The 20,058-nt window shown below is 38.1% G+C and overlaps 1 protein-coding gene across 3 annotated transcripts in view; it reads left to right on the top strand.

The window, feature by feature from the left end:
* Vps13B (vacuolar protein sorting 13B) overlaps nucleotides 1–20,058 on the top strand; it is a 73,678-nt gene that overhangs the window by 15,502 nt on the left and 38,118 nt on the right. For all 3 annotated transcript variants that reach the window (XM_068761876.1, XM_068761799.1, XM_068761721.1), the window contains exons 15-39: nucleotides 920–1,051; nucleotides 1,606–1,725; nucleotides 2,238–2,295; nucleotides 2,619–2,794; nucleotides 4,490–4,572; nucleotides 5,072–5,239; nucleotides 6,171–6,367; nucleotides 6,694–6,800; nucleotides 7,646–7,878; nucleotides 8,918–8,991; nucleotides 9,075–9,096; nucleotides 11,051–11,176; nucleotides 12,361–12,527; nucleotides 12,811–12,911; nucleotides 13,344–13,527; nucleotides 13,681–13,797; nucleotides 14,264–14,327; nucleotides 14,447–14,640; nucleotides 14,831–14,942; nucleotides 15,488–15,534; nucleotides 16,578–16,713; nucleotides 17,399–17,499; nucleotides 17,947–18,117; nucleotides 19,043–19,146; nucleotides 19,844–20,006. In XM_068761876.1, the coding sequence (XP_068617977.1) occupies nucleotides 920–1,051; nucleotides 1,606–1,725; nucleotides 2,238–2,295; nucleotides 2,619–2,794; nucleotides 4,490–4,572; nucleotides 5,072–5,239; nucleotides 6,171–6,367; nucleotides 6,694–6,800; nucleotides 7,646–7,878; nucleotides 8,918–8,991; nucleotides 9,075–9,096; nucleotides 11,051–11,176; nucleotides 12,361–12,527; nucleotides 12,811–12,911; nucleotides 13,344–13,527; nucleotides 13,681–13,797; nucleotides 14,264–14,327; nucleotides 14,447–14,640; nucleotides 14,831–14,942; nucleotides 15,488–15,534; nucleotides 16,578–16,713; nucleotides 17,399–17,499; nucleotides 17,947–18,117; nucleotides 19,043–19,146; nucleotides 19,844–20,006 (3,157 nt within the window). The remainder of the gene's footprint in view (nucleotides 1–919; nucleotides 1,052–1,605; nucleotides 1,726–2,237; nucleotides 2,296–2,618; nucleotides 2,795–4,489; nucleotides 4,573–5,071; nucleotides 5,240–6,170; nucleotides 6,368–6,693; nucleotides 6,801–7,645; nucleotides 7,879–8,917; nucleotides 8,992–9,074; nucleotides 9,097–11,050; nucleotides 11,177–12,360; nucleotides 12,528–12,810; nucleotides 12,912–13,343; nucleotides 13,528–13,680; nucleotides 13,798–14,263; nucleotides 14,328–14,446; nucleotides 14,641–14,830; nucleotides 14,943–15,487; nucleotides 15,535–16,577; nucleotides 16,714–17,398; nucleotides 17,500–17,946; nucleotides 18,118–19,042; nucleotides 19,147–19,843; nucleotides 20,007–20,058) is intronic.

The raw sequence follows: 20,058 nt of genomic DNA, 5'->3' as shown, positions 1-20,058 counted from the left end.
CCACGCCTATTATACCGGGATTGTCCGAGAGACCTTGTGGAAATTTCTATTTAGGGATACTTATAATGTTGAATTATTATGTTCAGTAAATTATAAACATGTTTGGCATGTTAATTTCTGTGGGAGTCAACGGTGAACCCCGTGGAGCTGGAGCACGATTTCGCGCGATTGTCAATTATCTTAAATTGCGTCTTCGCATTACTCAGTAACACTGTTACGATTTTATTTATTAGCGTCGAACGCAAAAGGGGGAAATCGAAAGGCAACTAGCCTATCGCTATTGAGCCTATAATTTATAATAAGGTTTCGTGGGATGTTCGCTACAGGGCAAACATTTAATGCAGACCAGGCCCTGGGCCATCAATGGTTGGTGGCCCGAAGTCACGAAACCGTCGGTCGGCAAAGGCGCCTATTGTTTAATGTTAGTCCTTGCGTTGATGATACGTATGCGGGCTCGACGTCGCCCTGCCGAACTGTTGCTATCTTGACGCTAACTAATCTGGCTGCGGAGTGGGGAAAGCAGGAATGCATTCTGGTAAGACGAATAATGAACCCGATCGCACTTACTCCAGAACTATTTTGGTATTATGATCGTTTATTTAGTTTGGTAGATGATACGCTTACCTATCTTCGAAATATCGGAAACGCTAAGCCCACATGGCGTCACAGCCAAGTTAAGCGCTGGTCACCGGTGACACCCGTGACTTTCAACCTGTTAATATCACCATTAACTCATACTTGGTAAACCATTTGTTAGGATCAAAATTTAAATCGCGACTTGAAACATCTCTCAGTACGCGCGGAGGATTGTAACGAATCTTCTAGAAGAATCCTGTACCTGTAGGATCTATAACAAAGAGATTAATATAATTGAGTAAAGAGGGCGCTAGTAGTTTTAGTATCTAATGCTATATTTCAGGTGAAGCGAGCGTATGTGGGTCGTGGGCTCGCCTGGTAGCGGCGCGCGAAGTGCTGGACTCACTCCTGTCTGCACGTCTCTCCCCCGTGCTCGCGTATTCCACTCTCGCGCACGACTCTTTGCACGATGAAGGTGAACTTTATTTCTATTCCTAATCCATTTGCTAGTTTATTTCATTTTAATACAGGATGATCTGCTTTTGTTGTAAAATAGCTTTAAAGGTGTGAATGTATTGCACAGTTGTATGGTATAAATTAAAAAAATGGTTTTAGAAATAATAAATGATGTAATGATAATGTAATAAGAAAAGGCGTTTTCAAAATTTGGTTCACTACATATTTAAATAATTAATGTTTGCCGCTTGTCCTTGCAGACATAATACCGCAAATAATTTATCGAATTATTATAGAAAATACAGATTAAAGTAACATATTTCAGAGTGATCACTTTATACATGATGATTGGAAGTAGATGCTAAAACGTTAAAGTTATTTGTTGACGTGGGAACTATACATTCATTCCTTTAAAGCTTTTTCCAAGGTCACACATTTTTAATCATACGCGTGAAAAGAAACTCAAGGCACTAAGCCGTATGGTTCCAGAGATATCGCAACAAGTATGAAATAGGTTAGGATCTCTTATGTGTATATAAACTGCATAATTTGCATTATGAAAATTGTTTGCAGAGTTAGTTGCAGTGGATTTGACGCTGGAGGAACTGACGGTGCGCGGATATTTGACGCGAGACCTGCGCACGCACATTGCGTCCCTGCACGCCGCCAGAGCCATCGCGCTGCACGCTCCTAGTTAGTACTTACTCCATACATTTTTCCTTTTACTACCAAGGCAAAGCTTTACGATCTACAAGATATCATACCCTCTAGAGGAAGATTCGTGTCCTCTCGAGATCATCATTACCATTTCAGCACTCTTTAACTCAACTTCAATACCTTTAAATGAACACCAGGATTTAAAGGACACGCCGGTGCTACCTAGTATAATGTTAAAGCAACCATTTTCTCGGTACCCTCGCTGTGCGTCAGCAATACAGGTCCTCCTTGTTTTGCTTCCGCGGCTTAGCTATGAAGGCTTGGTTTAACGATGAAGGTCCCCTTTATCGTTAAACCGAGCCTTTCAACAGTTGTTTAGGCGGCTTTTGAGGACTCTAAACTTCTACGTTTACAGCAGCTACCATGGTGGCATTTGGATATTTAAAATGACATGTAAAAGTCGTTCCTTTCAGATCTCTAAATTCTTTAGTAAGGAATATAAATGCCTAAAAGGTCTTTAATAAAAATAATTACTTTTCTTTTGATAGAGGGTGCAGATTTAAAACAAGCCTGGTTATTTTCCGGACCCGAGGCTCCCACTACTTCGTAAGTATCAGTTGTGTAATTGATATTATCTATTTATATATATATCTATACTTCTACTGTTTCCATAATATAGTTGTCTGTAAGAGATTGCTTCGTGTGATAGGACCGTCCATTGTACTTTTTTGTTTATTATTATAAAACTTTTATTAGCATGTACAATAAAGAATATTAAATAAAAATGAATAAATAAATATTATTATTTCTAAAACCCGTTTTCCCGTTATGACGTACTGTTAAACCTTTACTGTTTGCCTGTTTCGAAATAAGTTGGTTAGTAGAACGGTAAAATGTTCTGATGACAAGATTATGGCTTTGGCGAGCAGGCCGTACCTACGCGTCGCACTGCAATGGCGCGTTGTGGCAGACGGCGCCAAGCACGCAGTGGCATCGAGCACGGCTGTGGAATTTACTGGCATTTGGTTCGAGCCTACCGCTATAAGTCTGGACCCTTTACTTCTCGCCGGTCTGACCTACTCTCCACGTTACACGGCTACTACAGGTAAACTTGTTTCATTATAATCAGTTCTACATATCTTCGGGATCTGTCAGATCAAAAATGTGTGGATTCAAATCATCTCAGTTTGGAGAATACATTAATAACAGAAGCTTTACTTAATGCTGTTATTTCGACTTTCTTAAGAAGCTCTCCAGCGAGTTTTTTTTACTTGTACACTCCTATCTAATTTTGGACAGGGCTTTACATTTTTAATATTTTGTTTATGTTCTTATTTTATAATCATTATCACATTTTTTCACAGCGAGATATTTTTTTAACAATTTTTGTTTTTCTTTTATTTTCATTTCCATGTGTTTTTACATGCTTACTCGATCTGTGTTATTTTTCGGTACCGTTTCTTTTGATCTCGTCCAGAATTAAGGCCCTGCAGTAATAGAGAAGTGCACGGTTATCTTTATCGCCATTTATTAGTGAGGCTATATTGTCCTCATGAATCTTTTTTCCTAGGATGAGCTCGGAATCGCATCAGAGTCCTCCAAATGCTGTACAATCGGCCACCAGGTGAACCACGGTCTCCACAGCGAGTTTTGCAATATCATTAGTAGGAAAAACTTTAAATATGTACTCAATCACAGGATCTAATCGCATATAGTCACTCTAGTTGTGTTCAAACCACTTGACGTTAGTCTGTATTCTATTATTAGACAACAGTTAGAGCAAAGGACACCATAAGTAACATCACTAAAAGAAAATTTCGTCTCAATCCGTCTCAATTTCGTCGTAATCCTCATTAGTTAAAGTCATGACACCTTCGACAGGTCACTTTCTTCTTAAAAATTCTGCGCCATCATTTGGGACCGTCGACCACGTGTGAGGCATCGTAAACTTTGTTGTCGAGAGTTGTGCGGATTCGATTTGTGCAGCGTGTTGGGCTTCTTTCCGTTATCTTTTACTTTTGTAAGCGACATCTATACTATGTGCAACATTCTTCTCCAGCAACATATTTCGAAAAAAAAGGATAATAAAGCATATCGTCTTCACGAGCTTCTGTTTGGTTATGTTTAATAAATACCTTTCCTTCTATATTTTCTCTAACCCATGGTACCTTTGACTATTACTGTGTTCATACAATATATTGATTCATCAGTTCAACCAAAGAATGTCCGCTGCTAGACAAAGGTCTTTTCTTTAGAAAACCGGTTGGAAGGTTTGCATTCAGCGTCTTCCGATGATTTTAAAAAAGATCATCTGTCCACCTTGTGTGGACTTGTCGCGCTGCGCTCACCGGTTCGCGGTCTCCACTCTAAAATCGATTTAGATTCAACAGATTGCTAAATCAGTACTAATAACTCTGCACTGTAATTTTTTTGTTAAAGAGTCAACATTTTAATTAACCCTTTAATGCATAATGATGAAAAATTGAATCATACCACTTGAATACAATAGTGTACAGTAAATGCATAGTATATATATATATATCAGCAACGTAAGGTTTTTATAAGAAATAAGTATAAAAATGTAATATTATATTAAATTAAAAATATATTATATTTTTTCCTACTTTTCCCTTCATTGTACTTATCTGCAATATATATATTTTTAAAGTATAAATAAAAGTCATGCATTTAAGGGTTAAAACAATCATGACCACCTCAACAATGTCGTTTTGTCCACCTTGCGGTAAAAGGGATTATTTCGGACATTTTAATAAATATTTTTCAATTTTTGTCTCAATAGATGTACAATCACAATCCACGCCTGGCGGTCCAAAGACTATGACATCGTCTCAATACTTCATGCTTCGTCGAACTACTCCACCTGTAAGTATTTTTAAGTGATTTAAAATAGCTTTCTGGTGTTGGTTACCTATTATTAAATTATCAATGTAATATTATTAGTTTAGTCAATAATCTATCATCATCATCATGTCAGCTGATAATCACCAATTGCAACTCCTACCGAAAATCGCCACAGGGTATTCAGTGACTTTCCACTAAATAAGTTAAAAATAAATAATAAAAGAGGAACCAAGGCACCGACATAGCTTAAAGAAATGCTCGTTTGAAGTGGCAGTGGATGAGACACATGGCTCATGAAATCGATGGCCTTTGGAGCCGAAAGGTTTTCGATTGGCGATCACGAGTTGGTAGACGCGAAGATAAGCCCTCCACTAGGTGGAGCAACCACGTAGCCAAGCTGGGAAGTCGCTGGATGCGGGCGGTACATGATCCGGCCATCGTAGCGATCATTGTGGGAGGCCTATGTTTTGTAGTTGGTGTCTAAGGGCTGACATTATAATAAATAAATAATTGACAACAGTCGTCGAGCGGCCGCGGCGGCAGTCGCACGGGATCGGGCGCGGAGGTGCACGCGCGGCCACGCAGCACAGCGTCCAGCAGCGAGCGAAGCGACCAGCCGCAATCGCACTCACATTCACAACACCCGTTGCGCCCGCGAGCGCATTCACACCAGCGACAAAACAACATCGTACGTTCCACATTTGTCAAATCTTTGCATCATAATCTATTCTCATAACGCTACAACTTTCTTAGGTATAGATTTAGACAAAAAACTCCAGTAGATCCCTTATCTATCAAGTCAGAGACATTTAACGGACGTTAATACGGTTCGATTTGTATATATCAGTTACGTTCATAGCATTTTGTCTTACGGTACTTTATTATGGCACAGTGTCGACAAAATATTGATAATAATTTTTAATAATGTATAATTTAAAACCTAAGGATCTTTCTCAATAAATATTTTTTAAGCCAAAATTTAAATTTTTATATAAAAATAGCGACAAGCGCGATAAATACAAAAACAAATATAAACCGGTGAGGCCTAAATATGTTTTTATTTCGAAAAGTTGAGAAGCCGAAAGTATATATAATTTATTATATAAAATTTTTTTTAGGTTTTCAAGATATTATTAAATATATATTATAATTGAATTTAAGAGTTTTTATTTGATCGCAATGTTTGGAACTCGGTTTGTTGACTCGATTACATAGTTGATATTAGAACGCGTACATCAAACATTATTGATAATTTGAACTTGAATGTCATAGTTACTTCATTTCGTGCCCCTATGAGGGGGAAGGAGATATAGTTTCACGTGACGGGAGGTGTCACGGGGTGGGAGTAACGTGACCGTCATCGGTAACATACACTTACTTAGATGCCGATTTTCACTAACGTAGACCCCTGTCGTATCTCTCGGAAGCGTGAGTGTCCGCTTGGATCCCTTTGAAAACTAAAAGTATTAAGTCTGTCGTCAGGACATCTGCTAGTTTAGTGCTAGCATTAGTAAAATTTGAAGAAGTTTTTTGAAAAATTGAATTGCTTTTGAAACCAAATATTCATAAAAAGGCGTTCTCCATAATTAGAATGTAATTACTTATTCGTGTACCCTCAGGGAAAGCATTTCGCATGGTTGTGGAGCGGCGAGATGGCGGTACGAGCACATGCGCGGCTGCGACGAGCCTTGGCCTGCTGCGAGCTGGGCCTGGTGCAGGTGTACGTTCCAGGGCAGAGTGCCGCTGCTGCCGGACACGCCAGCCTACGAGACGCCGTAGAGCGACATGCAGCGCGACGTGCAGTTCTTGTACTTAGGTGAGAAAATATCATCATCTCGTTCAACAGTTCTCCCTCATACATTAAGAAGCGGCCCGCATCCGACAACCTTTACAAGATCCTCACTCCTGAGTCGATCTCGTGAAGAAATCCCCAGCATAGTCCTGTCGATGGCTCGTTGAGCAAGTGTTAGCTTGAAACCTAAAATATTACCATCACCTTATCTTCATTTCAGCCGATAGAAGCCCACTGCAAAGCCCCCAAAGATTTCCATGATCACCGGGTTATACGGTGCTCGCATACAGCGACTTCCAAAATTATTATTGTTTATAATGGCTCTTTAAAAGTAAAATTACGTTTTTTAGCCTGGGACATCTGTCTATGCACTCCAACACAATGGTTAAACATCTTTGGAATGAAATCCGGCACGATGGACCGACGTATTTCTCCTTAAAAACCGAACAACAAACCGGTAAGTGTATAGCTTAACTATTTTTTGTTATTGTCTATTACTGTATTCAACTCAGGGAGTTTTACAGAAGCGCTTTCTTAACTCTATCTCGCCGCGCTTTTTTAAGACGCTGCGTACGCACTGCTACTATATAGGGTGGAATTTTATTGTTATTGAATATTTGTTATTTTTTCCAATACAGGAAGTTCGTCTTTTACAAACTGTTAGGTAAATCTCTTAAAGTACTTTTTGTAAAGCTGTCTCTCTAGTATAAATGAACAAGCGAACACTACGCTTATTCTCATATAAGTAATAGCGCCTCACCAAAAAAAGTCTCGTCGTAAAAAATATTACAATCATCACTATTTCAGTAGCTGGACATCCACTGTTGGACATATGTCCCACTCATGGGTTTCTAATAAGACCGATTTGAAGCAGCTTGCATCCAGCATTTTTCGATGACCTTAATATGTTCATCTGTCCATCCTGTGATTGGACGTCCTATGCCGGGCTTCGTAGTTCGTGGTCTGCACACCTGTACCTTAAGGTCCAATCCCTGCCAATTATTCTGCGTGTTATATTCTGGTTTTTATTTTATTTTTTATTTATCTTATCCCCATCAAGTACTAAACACTTATTAACAAGTTTTTTTCATCCATTGTGTGTGAACATTCAAAATAAGAAAAAAAAAAGAAATCTTTACAATTAAACAACTGCTGAATCGATATGTTTCGAATTATGCGTGTAGATAAATAGAATACATATATGTTGTGAAAGAACCACAGCCATGAATAAACGAAATAATGTTTGAAAAATTTGTTAATGTTTGTATACTTAGTAATAGATATTTGTGTTGCATATTTTAGGTCCAGTCGAGTCATTTCCATGGCGCCTGCGCATCGCGGATGTGTCGTGCTATACGCTGGAGCCTCGCGCGTCCACGACAACGCGCTCCATGTTACGAGACGCCCGTACAGTCGCACCTCGCGCTGTACTGGGCCTGCTCACTACTACCGTCACGTTGTCTATAGTTACCAAGACATTGCAAGTACAGGCGCCTCCAACAGCGCATCGCACAAATCGTCCCGTGCATGACGAGGTAATTAACACTCACGTCTGAAGATCTACCTACACCGGGAATTAACGTCAGAGGGTTGCATACGGCGTCCGCTGAAGCGATCAAAGCTTCGCAATCCGGTGGAATTGCAGATGTTGCAGCGCAAGCTATGGCTCACTCGGGAGCCTTCGTGCTTCGCTACCTCAAAAGGTGTCTTGCTAGACGTTCACTGCGCCTTGTCTCTTTGAACCTGTGGAATCTCCATATGCCTCTTGAGCAGCAGTAAAGAAAGTTTAAATTTTTTGCCACACCCACAAAGGACATCTAATCTTTTCTATCAGGAGTACAACATAAATACTCATATTTTATATTTAATAAAAATCATTATAAAAATTATTGAAACGACTATAAGCGCAATACAGCAACTCGGTATACAACGGCTGGGCCAAAGGACTTCGACGTGTTTCGGAATGCATCGCCTAACATGTATCGTATACTCCTGTGTGATACAGCGTGCTCCTAATTGCTTTAGTATTAGCTAGAATGTTACAGTATCAGCGCTGACCGGTAGTAAAATCCTCTGCCATGTTGTCCCGATGTACGTAGGTCTTAATTGTTAGACCTTTATTTAATCTTTATTAAAGGTCATATGCCTCAAAACTCTGTAATCTAAATGTTTAATGTTCAAGTGTACTTTTTCTAAAATTAAACACGGATTTCATCTTTTAAGTTAAGAATTCTAGATCCTGATTTTCTACGGTATTCAACTTTTAAATATCATATTAAACTTTGAGAGTCGTCCGTCAGATCAACGACATGCATACATGCAGTCAAAGACAAACCTTTCTGTTTCTAACAGAATTCAACTCGCTTTACCTATTCACGGTAACAAAATTATTAGACTTAATAGTTATAGATATTTTCTACAATGTTATGAACGCTAACAGGTTACTGTGCACAGTCGAATTTTGGAATGTTCAAATATAAACAACTTATTTGTTACTGTAATCCTAATATGTAGATATTATGAAATAGTTAATTTCCAAATGGTTTCGCTTACTTTTCTTCATTTTTTTTACAGAAAGTTAAATACTTCACTAGCGGAGTGGACTTTAAACCGTCAACATTGAAAGAGTTTATTCGGGGACCTGCTAAGTATGTCTGTTTACCTATTTTAATGAATACAGATCTTAATTGTTGTTATAATTATTACAACCTTTTTTATTTTATTTTTACAGAAATAAGAAATCAAATCCTGAGGTAAGTAAAGTTCCTTTGTTCGAGTCAATACTAGATAGATCTTACTTATTTTCACAACATTATGTCGCACGCGTAAGTGTACAAGTGTATACAGTAATACTCATTACAAATTTTGTGCAACTAAAGAGAGCTGTTCGTTAATTTGTTGTATGAGGTCTAAAGATTCTCTCAGATCAAAGTTAAATGAAAACGAATTATGTATATGTATAAGAATACATTTTAAAAAAATATTATTAGTAATAAAGATTGTTGTACTTTCCTGTAGGCGCCATAAAATCAATCAATCACAATTTTCTTGTGGGCTACTGTGTACAGTTTTAAAATGTACTCCCGTGTAATATCTAAATTAACTTGTAAGAAATTTAGGAAGTTAAATCAATATGAAATATTTAAGAACAGCAAAAAAATACATAAAAATAGAATTATAGTTTGAAGGATTTCTTAAGTGGTTATGAAGGTTTTGGGTTTAGATTATTGTGGGCTTTTCCCATCAGGGCACGTTTGGAACCCTGTTAGCATTTTGATTTCATATATTTATTACATTGTAAATTCTAGTGTAATGCCATATTTTAAATATTTTATGTAGACAGAATTAGGCTCGCACATTTTACCTTCATCGACTTGTGTTTAACTAACATACTCATAGATATGATTTGGGTGACTTTTTACACGTTATAGTATATTTAAGGGGCACACCTAGTGTGACAGCCAGAAAAAAAGGCGATTTTTGGGAATTAATAAAAAAAAACTAGTGGATCAATCGTTTTAAAATTTTGAGAGTAAATTTATACATGCTTTGAGAATACACAGTATAATTTTTGGAACAATATATTAAATATTTTTGAAATAACACGCGTCTCCGGCGGCGCCAAAAAAAAAGGTCCTCCACTGCTGGAGTGATTGCAGCCTTCTCCGTTAATAAAACCTAAAAAAAATAAATTCTCGTTAAACAAAAACATATTGTCTGTACGATGACCCTCGGACGAATCAAAAAATCAAAAATTGACAAAATGGCGGCATGTTGAAAAAAAAAGTTAAATTTTACCCAAAATTTTGGTGGTTTTTGGCCTACCAAAATCCGATTTTTGATCAGATCAAAAAACTGGAGGGTCATCGTATGGAGAACTATATAGAGAAGATGTGAAAAAAATTTGATAGCGATCGGATAATTTGTCTCCGAGTAATCACTCCAGCAAATTCGAAAAATGCTGTTTCGAGAAAAACGCGTTTTAAGATAAAATGATCGTTTTCACTGTTATAAATGGATTAAAGTCATACTTACAGCTAATCTGCTATTCCAGGTCCATATGTTTCACCTTCCTCTTCCTCAAAAAGGGCTTGTTGAGCTGAAGAAGCTGTCCACAAATTTTTAAAACATCCATCAAAAGTTTGATGGTAAAATTTGCTTGCTAGATCCATTAGTGCGCAAAAAAGATTGATCCCATTTATTCCGACGTCCAAAAGACGCATCACAGCAACAAGACGTCTATTTATTTCAAATGCATTATCGACCTTTGGTCCAGAATTAATGTACGAATTACCACATTCACAAATGATAGCAATTTTAAACCCCAGGCCTCTTGGACTTGCTTGATTAAAAGTAATTTCCTTGTGACAAGTTTTGCACATCACTAAATTGCTGATACCTGGAGGCTCACAATAGAAACCTGAATCCTATTTGCAAAGGTTGGAAAAGACGGTAGACTCCGAACAGTAGCTCAGGCATTTCCCGTAGCCAATGCAACTACCTAACTGCCGAGCGGCTACTCTTTTAAATGGCTGTAACTCAAAAACTATTTAAGATATCGATTCAAAATTTTAGTATGTTATTTTTAAAGGTATAACCTATCGAAATATGAAAATTAAAAAAAACGATTTTTAGAAAATTTCACACTAGGTGTGCCCCTTAATAAAAAATAGCCAATAGTATCATAGATGTGTTATTTGCAAATAGACAAAGACTTCACCGGAGCCTGCCGCGGCGGCCGCGCCTGCTCCACCGGCAGGCCCATTGGTGTCGCTCGGCGTGCACATCCATGCCGACACGCCGCCTGTCACACTGCGCTTCGACAACGACCAGGTGCCTCTATCATATTTTCATAAATATTAATAATTAATGTTTACCGCTGAACAAAGGCGTCACCCGTACAATTAAAATATATTAACAGGGAACCCTACCTTGATATTAAATGTAAATTCCAGTAAAACGCACGAAAAGTTATTTTTTTGTTTAAATATTTAATACTCGTTTTCTCTTCTTTTTGGTACAGGGAGATGTACCTTTCTATTTTCACTCTTTTTCTCTCATCATTCACAATTTCTCTGTTAATTCCCTGTTTCATTTTCATATTTTCTATCATTCTTACAGCTTTCAGCCATATTACATTTACACATCGCCTCCAATCCCGTACCACATTTCTTGTTTGTTACGCGGATGTGTTAAGCTTAATTGCTTTACCCTGCAACAAAATCGAAAGAAAGTGCAGCGGCTTTCCTCCTGTTCCAAGAGGGAAACGGTGCTGCCGAAAGCAATGCTCCAGCCCGTTTCCACTTCACAAGCCACTCTAAGACCTCAATGTACGGGACAGCAAGAAATTGCGTGCATCTAAACAATGCAACAAAAATATATTACACGTACTCGAGAAGTTAACAAAAGATAAAATAGCACTATGCAGATACACGAAAAACGAATTATGTACAGCAAATTAGGCGAGGCTACAAAGGGAAATACATTAAAAATACTAGCACAAAATAAAACATTCTTAAAAAATTAATGTTCCTATATGCGATTCCCATATGACATTCGACTTTAAACCCCAATAACCCATTTTTTTAAAAACGAAAAAATACTACAATACGTTATAATTAATTATTACGTATGTCCGAAAAAAATATTTACAACCTGTGTTTTTAACATCTTATGACGAATAAATTCAAATAATAACAGATGATATTCATAACATATTCATAACACATTTCATATATTTTATATAATGCACGCTGAGAATGGTAGTGACATCATACAGAGATATCACATAATGTCATATGCACAGAGCATCCTTCTATACAATGTATTGCCAGTGCGCCATCTAACAGTTTCGACATAAACTACCTTTACACAGGTTTTTGCGTTTTAAAGTTTACATTTTAACAACCAAATAGCTTATAAAAATATCTAGCATTCGTATAAGAAAATTGTCAGTCTCAACGTAAGATATGTACAATATACATAAAAGTTTACATTGATTGATACGCGGTTGTTAGGTGGGAGTGTTGGCGGACGCGCTGCATTGTTTCTCGCATTTGATGGCGCTACTGAGACGTCCGTCGTTCTCTGCCCACGCCCACGCCCACTCTCGGCCCTCCTTACTGATGTCAGCGCCCTCCATACCTACTACCGCTGTGACGCCTGTCAGTAAAAGTTTCATCAGGTAATATTTTTATTTTAAATCATCATTTCAGCGTCCACTGTTGGATATAGACCTTCGCCATAGATTTTCAGAAGCCATGTTGGAAGCAGCTTGCATTCACCATCTGCCGACGATCTTAACATGATCGTACTTGATTCGATCGCGTAAGCAAGCTGCAGATAGAGCGCGAGTGTAGTAAGTTCCCTTTAAAAAATTCCCGTGAAAAACTGTTCTATGATAATGCAGAATATTTAAAAAAATTATCAATTTCTACTCTTACACTCTATGTTACGATACCCTACAGGTCAGTTTCTGAAATTGAAGAACAGGAGACTCCTTCAGAAGATACGCTAAGCGAAAATCGTTCGGAATTAATTCCAATCTACGAAGAAAGTGCGATATCATGTGAGTATCGTTTTTAATTGACTTCGACTTGTTTGTTGGCTAAAAAAAGTTCTTAAGCGACACTGTGTTCTATTAAGACAGAAAACGAACTATCTCAATTATTTGTTGCTGCTACACGATATTTTATTAATGTCTCGCATCTCGTTAACGTTAAAAAATAGTAAGAGGTATTGAATTTGTTATATCCCAATGTTATTCTCACGATGATAAAGTGGAACTAGAAAAAGTGGTAATAGAACAAAAAGGCTAAGTAAGAATTTACTTCACATCTCGATGCCTTTTTCACTGTTCGCGAGCAACAGAAATATGATACGATTCAAACATCATCTAAAAACTATCTCATACCTACGTCCTTAGCTGACTCTCTTTTTAATTAATTTCAAGGTTTAAGTTAACGTGACTTTTCTTACTTTACTCACATTACTTTTTCAGTGGGACATACGAAGACGTTTGTGTGGGTGCAGTGGGTGGTGTCGCGCGCGATGCTGGCGGTGTCGGCGGAGCGGGCGCGCCTGGCTGCGGAGGCGGACGACATAATCGCCACCATCGACCTGCAGCCGCACTACAGCCAGCTTAAACTGAAGGTCGCCTCCGCATCGCTGCGACACTACCGACGGTGTGTGCCAATACTATAGCAATAAACTATATTTAGTACAATTATATACATAATTTAAAAAAACAACAGCAATGATCTTCTTTTATAATATTATAAATTTTACATAATTATTATAAATGTTACAAGTGCCTTTCAACCATATATTCTTTACAGATCGGATAGTGACGAGTGGGAAGCGGGTGCACTAGGCGGGCGTGTGCTCGAAGCTCGGGAGCCCGTTGACGCCAAAGAAGACAACCACTTCCTTTCGCTGACTATTACACAAGCGCAGTACGTCTTGTAATTTCTGTCCATTTTTCAGTAGCTCAACGTTGTACAAAATAACTGTAAATTTCCCTGAATTTAAGTTTACTTATTTTAATAGTTTTGATATAATTATTCCTTGGTTGGAAGCTGTTCTTAAAATCTATTCGTAATGTATTATATAAAACGTATGTTTCACGTGTACATACGTGAAACATGTTATGTAAAATGTTACATTACCTTAAAATATAAAAACCTCGTTGTGACATCACGTTAACCAGTCTGTGAACTCCTATGTAAATATTATTACGCCACAAAAGCTTGACTTACTGATCAGATTTCCGAGAATGTTTTAAATATTCGATATGTATATAAGTGGCATTTAAGTACCCGTTGTACTCCTGTCTTCTCTTGTCATACTAATAGATCCACTTCTCCTTCAGAGCGAAGGTATTTTATGAACGGCCCTTTGATTTAAGATTTCATTTTTCAGAATATCCAATCTACCCGCTAGTTGGAAGGAGGAACTTCATCCAAAGTTACTGGAACAAAAATCGGTAATAACTTTCAGAATTACTTTACTTAACAAATAACCGCTAATGTTGACACAAAAGATAAAACAAGTGCTTTATTATGCAAACGAACGTATATTGTTATGTGAATGTTTGTTATTTAGCAGTTGGACACGATGTGGGAGGTGTATGCGACGGTGGCGCCACTGGAGGCCGTGCTGCAGGCGAGCGTGGTGCAGCACGCGGCCGTCGTGCTGCGGCTGCTGCGCCCCCGTGCCGAGTCCACTTGCCTCGTGAACGTGCTCGCTCCAGTCATCTGTTCCGCACACCCATATTCACTGTCAGATCAACCGCCTGTGTTAGTACATCACTTATTAATTTTGTCCTAACATGGTTATGTTAGGTTATGTTATTGAATCTAGTACAGTTTAAAACCTTAATTAAATAAAATAAACCCTTATTTCAATATATTTTTAACAATTTTTTTAGTTAAAACCTATGTTTACATGAATTTTCTGGGAAATCGACATGTACTATGTGTTTTACAGAGAAAACTCGTGGCAGCCTCCATTTTTTTATCTGACAGCTGGAGGCTTACGTCTGCTGTTAATTAATGAAGAGAACCGAGAGAGCACTGAAGATGACACATTGATGCTTATGGTTAGTATTTCAATCATCATCATCATAATTATTTCCGCCGAATGACTTCCATTGCTGGAGATGGGCCTCTACCACAGATTTCCACCGCAGATTAACACCAGGTTTTTTTTATATGGCTCCGTTGGAGCTTCTCGTACTCTTTATTCTAATATCTAATAGTGAATTTCATCTCTATCTCTATTATTAGCATTCTCTATCTCCATCACTGTTTATTCTATTTTCTCTTTTCTCACTCTTCACATTATCTATCACTCTTGTCTACGAGTTTCCACATTCTTCATTCGTTCTCGTAAAGAAATTCCGGGCATAACCCTCGTTGAACAACGGTAAACGCAACAATGAGGCCCGAAATAAAATAATCACGTTGTAATGACGTAAGTCGTGGTAAAACGTTGATCACAGGCTTTCCGTCTTAAGGCACCGAGGGATATTGGACGACAAGTTGTTTCGTAATTTCCAATCAATCTTATCTTATTTTAAGTAAAAAAAAACTTGTAAGGCTCACTTTAACTTGAAAACTAATAATAAATTATGGATTGTTTCAGATTGGAAAAATCACCGTTAATCCGCATCCAGAAAATCCCATTTGCAGGTAATTTTTCGATGTTCAGAATGTCATCTATTTTATTGTATATACCTTAAGTATTATCTATAATATTAAATGATATTGAAGTAGGTTTTACCTCTCAGTTGCTTTAATAGGCATTATGCTTTTTCTACGCATTTTCTCAATGATACGTTTTCGTGTTTTTGGAAGGAATATCATCAGCCGGAGGACGTCCGTTACTTGACATAAGCTTTCCTCATAGATTTCCGATAGGTTCGGTTGGAAGCAGTCTCTATAACTTGTATTTAATGGAATCAGGCGTTACTTTGCGTAGGTCCATCCTAAGTAAAAAAAGGACCAATATTTAGCCACTTCCGCACATGCAGTGGTAGTCGTGCAATAAAGTGCACCGCCCGCCAGCCCGCTGATAAATGCGTATGCGGCAAAAAATGCGAATCACACAACCGCACCACCAAACCTCTCAACACGTGTTTCTCCCCTCCACGGGGCATCTTCAGGAGTTATGTTACACCGATTAGTGCCAAACACAGAGACTCTGACTGACTGCATGTGCGGAAGTGGCTAAATATTATTAATTTATAACTAAATTTATAATATAAACTTGTTTTACAACGACCTTGAAGAGGTTGTCAGACCATCTTGTGGACGCACGTCCTATGCTGCCACTTGCTTGATGCGAGGTCTTCACTCGAAAACTTTAGTGTTGAATTGCCATCTGTTATGCGCGCTATGCAGCCTGCCCACTGCGAGTTTAACTTTCCAATACTCTAGACTATGTCGGTTATTTTCGTTCGACTAGGGTTCTTCACATTTCTACTCGTAGAGAAATCACGAGCCATAGAGCCATGGAGTGTTAAGCTACTTTGAGCTTGTCAAACAGGCCAATGGTGAGAGGAGACCACATTTCAATGCCGCCTTTAATTGTAACTTAGTATTATTTACTCATGCCAGCCAATAGTCGCTCATTGCAAGGCATTGCCTGCATCCAGCGACTTCCCGCGACCATGACCATGTCGTCAGTCCAGCTACTGGGGGCCCTTATTCATGTAAACTTTGAAAATTTACAGACGCGTAGTAAGCTCGTGCGGTGAGGTGGGTGCTTGGGGAACTAACGGAGGAGCACCAGAAGGAAGACAGTACGAAGCACTCGCGCGTGGTGTCGCTTTGCGATCCGCTCGTTTCCACCAACTGGTGCGCCAAGAGGTCAGTTACACCCACGACGAACTTGGTTTATTTTCGCCAAATTCTTCGAATTCGTGCTAAAAGACATTTACCCAAGCGGAGCCTAGGCACCTCTCGAGCTCTCGTGCTTTGCTACCATAAAAGAAGTCTTTAGCTAGGCGTCCCATGCGTCCTGCCGGAATTTTCAAAAATCATTTAGATAGCTACAGCGGTCCAAAAAAAAAGTAAACATTAACTTGAAAATGTACTTTTATCATAATAACACATATTTAGCCACCCGGCAACAACTATGAGAGCTTTGCTGGGAGGTAATAATGCATCCGCCTTGGAGCCTATGCCTTTCACCGTTCAATTTTCACCTGTTTTGGTTTTTTTTTTTAGAATTATTTAGTCAGTGCCAGTATAACATTATGGAAGGACTACCAAAATGACTTTTTTTCACATTTTTTATTATAATAGAAGTCCAAAAATTTCCACAGCAAAGGCATCATACCCTGCCCACAACATGATAAAAAATAATCCAACAAAATGGCATTTATAAAGACAGCTAAATGTACATAAACATTCTCGAATTTTCTTAAAAAATGCGAATGAATGAATTAACTTTTACTATTGAATTCTGTCTGTCGGGGCAGCTGAACGTATTTTGTGATGACGTGTACAATTGCTATCAGTTTTGAGAATTTAAGTGAGTTATCATTTTTAGGTCAGTGAGGCTGAAATAATGAAAGGCACAGGCGGAGAAAATCCGGCATTGAAATGGAGCCAGCCAATAATTTCACCTGTTATCACACCAATTTTGCAACCGTAAGTGCTTCTTGTATATTATTACATAATATATACTACATAATTTTTTACTCTTAAAATTGTGAGGATTATTTAAAATTAATACGATGTGATGTGCCAGGCCGGGATGTGATGTGATGGATGAGAGAAGATAAGCTGGGATAGAATGGGATGAGATGGGACACGATTATATGGGATGAAAAGGAATGAGATGAAGTGTGATAGAACACGCTGGGATGAGATGGAATGGGACGGCATGAGATAAGTTAAGGGATGAGATGATATGGGATCAGATGAGCGTAACGCGCACAGTCACACATATGCGCATAGACAACCACACACACACACTACTTTGTTCAGTAAAACTATGATATGTTTATTTTAATAACGTATATTTACTTTATCAACTTGGTTACGCATTTTAGGTTTTAATCACAAAATTACTCTAGTTTAGTTATTTATGCGCAGAGTGGAGCTGGAGTGCGTGGTGGCGCCGGCTGTGGTTACGGGCGGCACGTTGATGAGTGGGCCTGCCCTCGAACTGAACCTGGCGTCCGACTGCGCGCTGGAGCTGAGCCTGCACCAGCTCTCGCTCGCCGTCACCCTCCTCTCGCACATGCGTGCGGCTCTTGTACACAGGTCTTACTTTAAACGCAAATTTAACGCAATACGCTTTTTTCATTTGATCTTGACGACCACTGTTCGCCACGGTGACCGGTCTTGACCAGCGACTTCCTCAGACCTAAAATGTGGCGTCGGTCCTCCTAATGAAAAATCTACAAATGCTGTGGTTATCGGCTCGTGGTTCTCTACTTTAGTATTGTTGGTAGAATACTTTTTTTTATTTATTTGTTTAATTACAATTTACGGATGAGGATTGACTTGATATTTTACTTATATAATTCAAAGGATCCATGACGCTATAGGGTCTATTGTATGTACGATTCTTTTTCTTATTAATATTAATTATTTACCAGCCATAGAAAAAAAAAACATGAGATAGCATTGTTTGCTGATGGTACTACTAATTATTATTTTATTATTATTTTCTTTTTTATATAAGGAAATAATAATAGCTGAGCTTGTATTTTATTAAAGAAATGCGATGTCAGGTCGGCCGACATCACTGGTTTAATATTGTTTACAATACAATTAAAAAAAATCTTATATTCACTCACAACTAACATCTGCGTCTCTGAATATGACTATACTAGAACAAGTTAATTTTTATTTGTCAACCACCAAAAATGACTTGTATATGTAATATGTATTAATTAACAAGTCAATTACTATATTTTTATTAAAACAAATAGTGACTATTTGATATGTTTGCACAACATCTAACACATAATGTATAGGTATGTATACAGAGAAGTTAAAACAGATTGTGTTCATAAATGTTTAAAATTTTAATCGAAAGCTATAGATGTAAGACAAATGCTGGATACTTTAAAGAATCAAATTACTTAGCAATTGATTTAACTATAAAAATTTTAGTGAAAAAATGCTAACATTTTCAAGGGGTAACTCGTACATATTTATTTCATGTGTGATATTTTAGCAGGCGTGACACGGAGGAAGTTGAAGAGCTGGAGGCATGCCCATACACACCGAGCGGAAGCGAGATACCGCCGCAAGACAGCAGCCCGCCCGCCGCTTCCCTTCCCCGTGAGCTTTTATTTAAATTAATTTGTATATACGAACAAAAACCTAGACAGCACAGGTGTTTTAGTAATTTCACTATGATCAGATTATATTGAGACAATTTTATCTTCTCTATAAGATCATTCTTGAACCGGTTTCGACCTATATCTATTGCATCTAGTTATACGGCACTATTTCCCACTCTAAAAAAGAGATCATAATATATTACCAAAATAAAGTGTTGCGCATAATCATACATGCCACATGAGCTCTTCCAATGTACGCATTTGGACATAGGAATTGGCAATATTGCAAACTCATATGGAGACAGAAACCTGGACCATCCCAACACGAATGGAATAATGGACAAACCGACTGGAACAAATAATCCTTCAAGATACACTGCAATTATAAAAGCATATAAATGTATGATTGAAAAGTGGTCCCGCTCCATTCAAGATTTGGTACATCGTCATACATATCGCTCGATGTCCTTAAAGACGATATATATATATGTATATTTAAAAATGTTTGTTTATTTATTTCCAATGAAAATTTACATCTGTAAGTGTCTAAATGCGTACAAAATAATAATTTAGTTAAACTAGGATCCATTTACAAGTCTTATCTTACAGCCTTATATTAGGTTACAAATAGAAAGTATAGTAAATTAGTAAAGTAACATGTTGCAGTAGTTTTATGTACGATTGTAATGTTTTAGCTCGTGTGATTAGGAACGAGCCGCTGCGGACGGAGGCCGGGCACAGCACGGCCGACTCCGGCGTCGGTTCTGCCGGCTCGCAAAGCGCGAACAAACCCAGTCTCAGCGACGAGCCAGCGGGACCTGTCAAAAAAAATGTCTCCATTGCTCTCGCCAATCACCTGTACGTTTGCTCCCTAATTGTCCAATGCATTTTTATTTTGAATTTACGTAAT

The sequence above is a fragment of the Battus philenor genome, unplaced genomic scaffold (assembly GCF_028537555.1).
Source record: "Battus philenor isolate CCGP_79_NKW_IND1 unplaced genomic scaffold, ilBatPhil1.0.hap1 SCAF_1, whole genome shotgun sequence".
NCBI classification, from domain to species: Eukaryota; Metazoa; Arthropoda; class Insecta; order Lepidoptera; family Papilionidae; genus Battus; species Battus philenor.
This window is presented reverse-complemented; position numbering and strand designations above follow the sequence as displayed.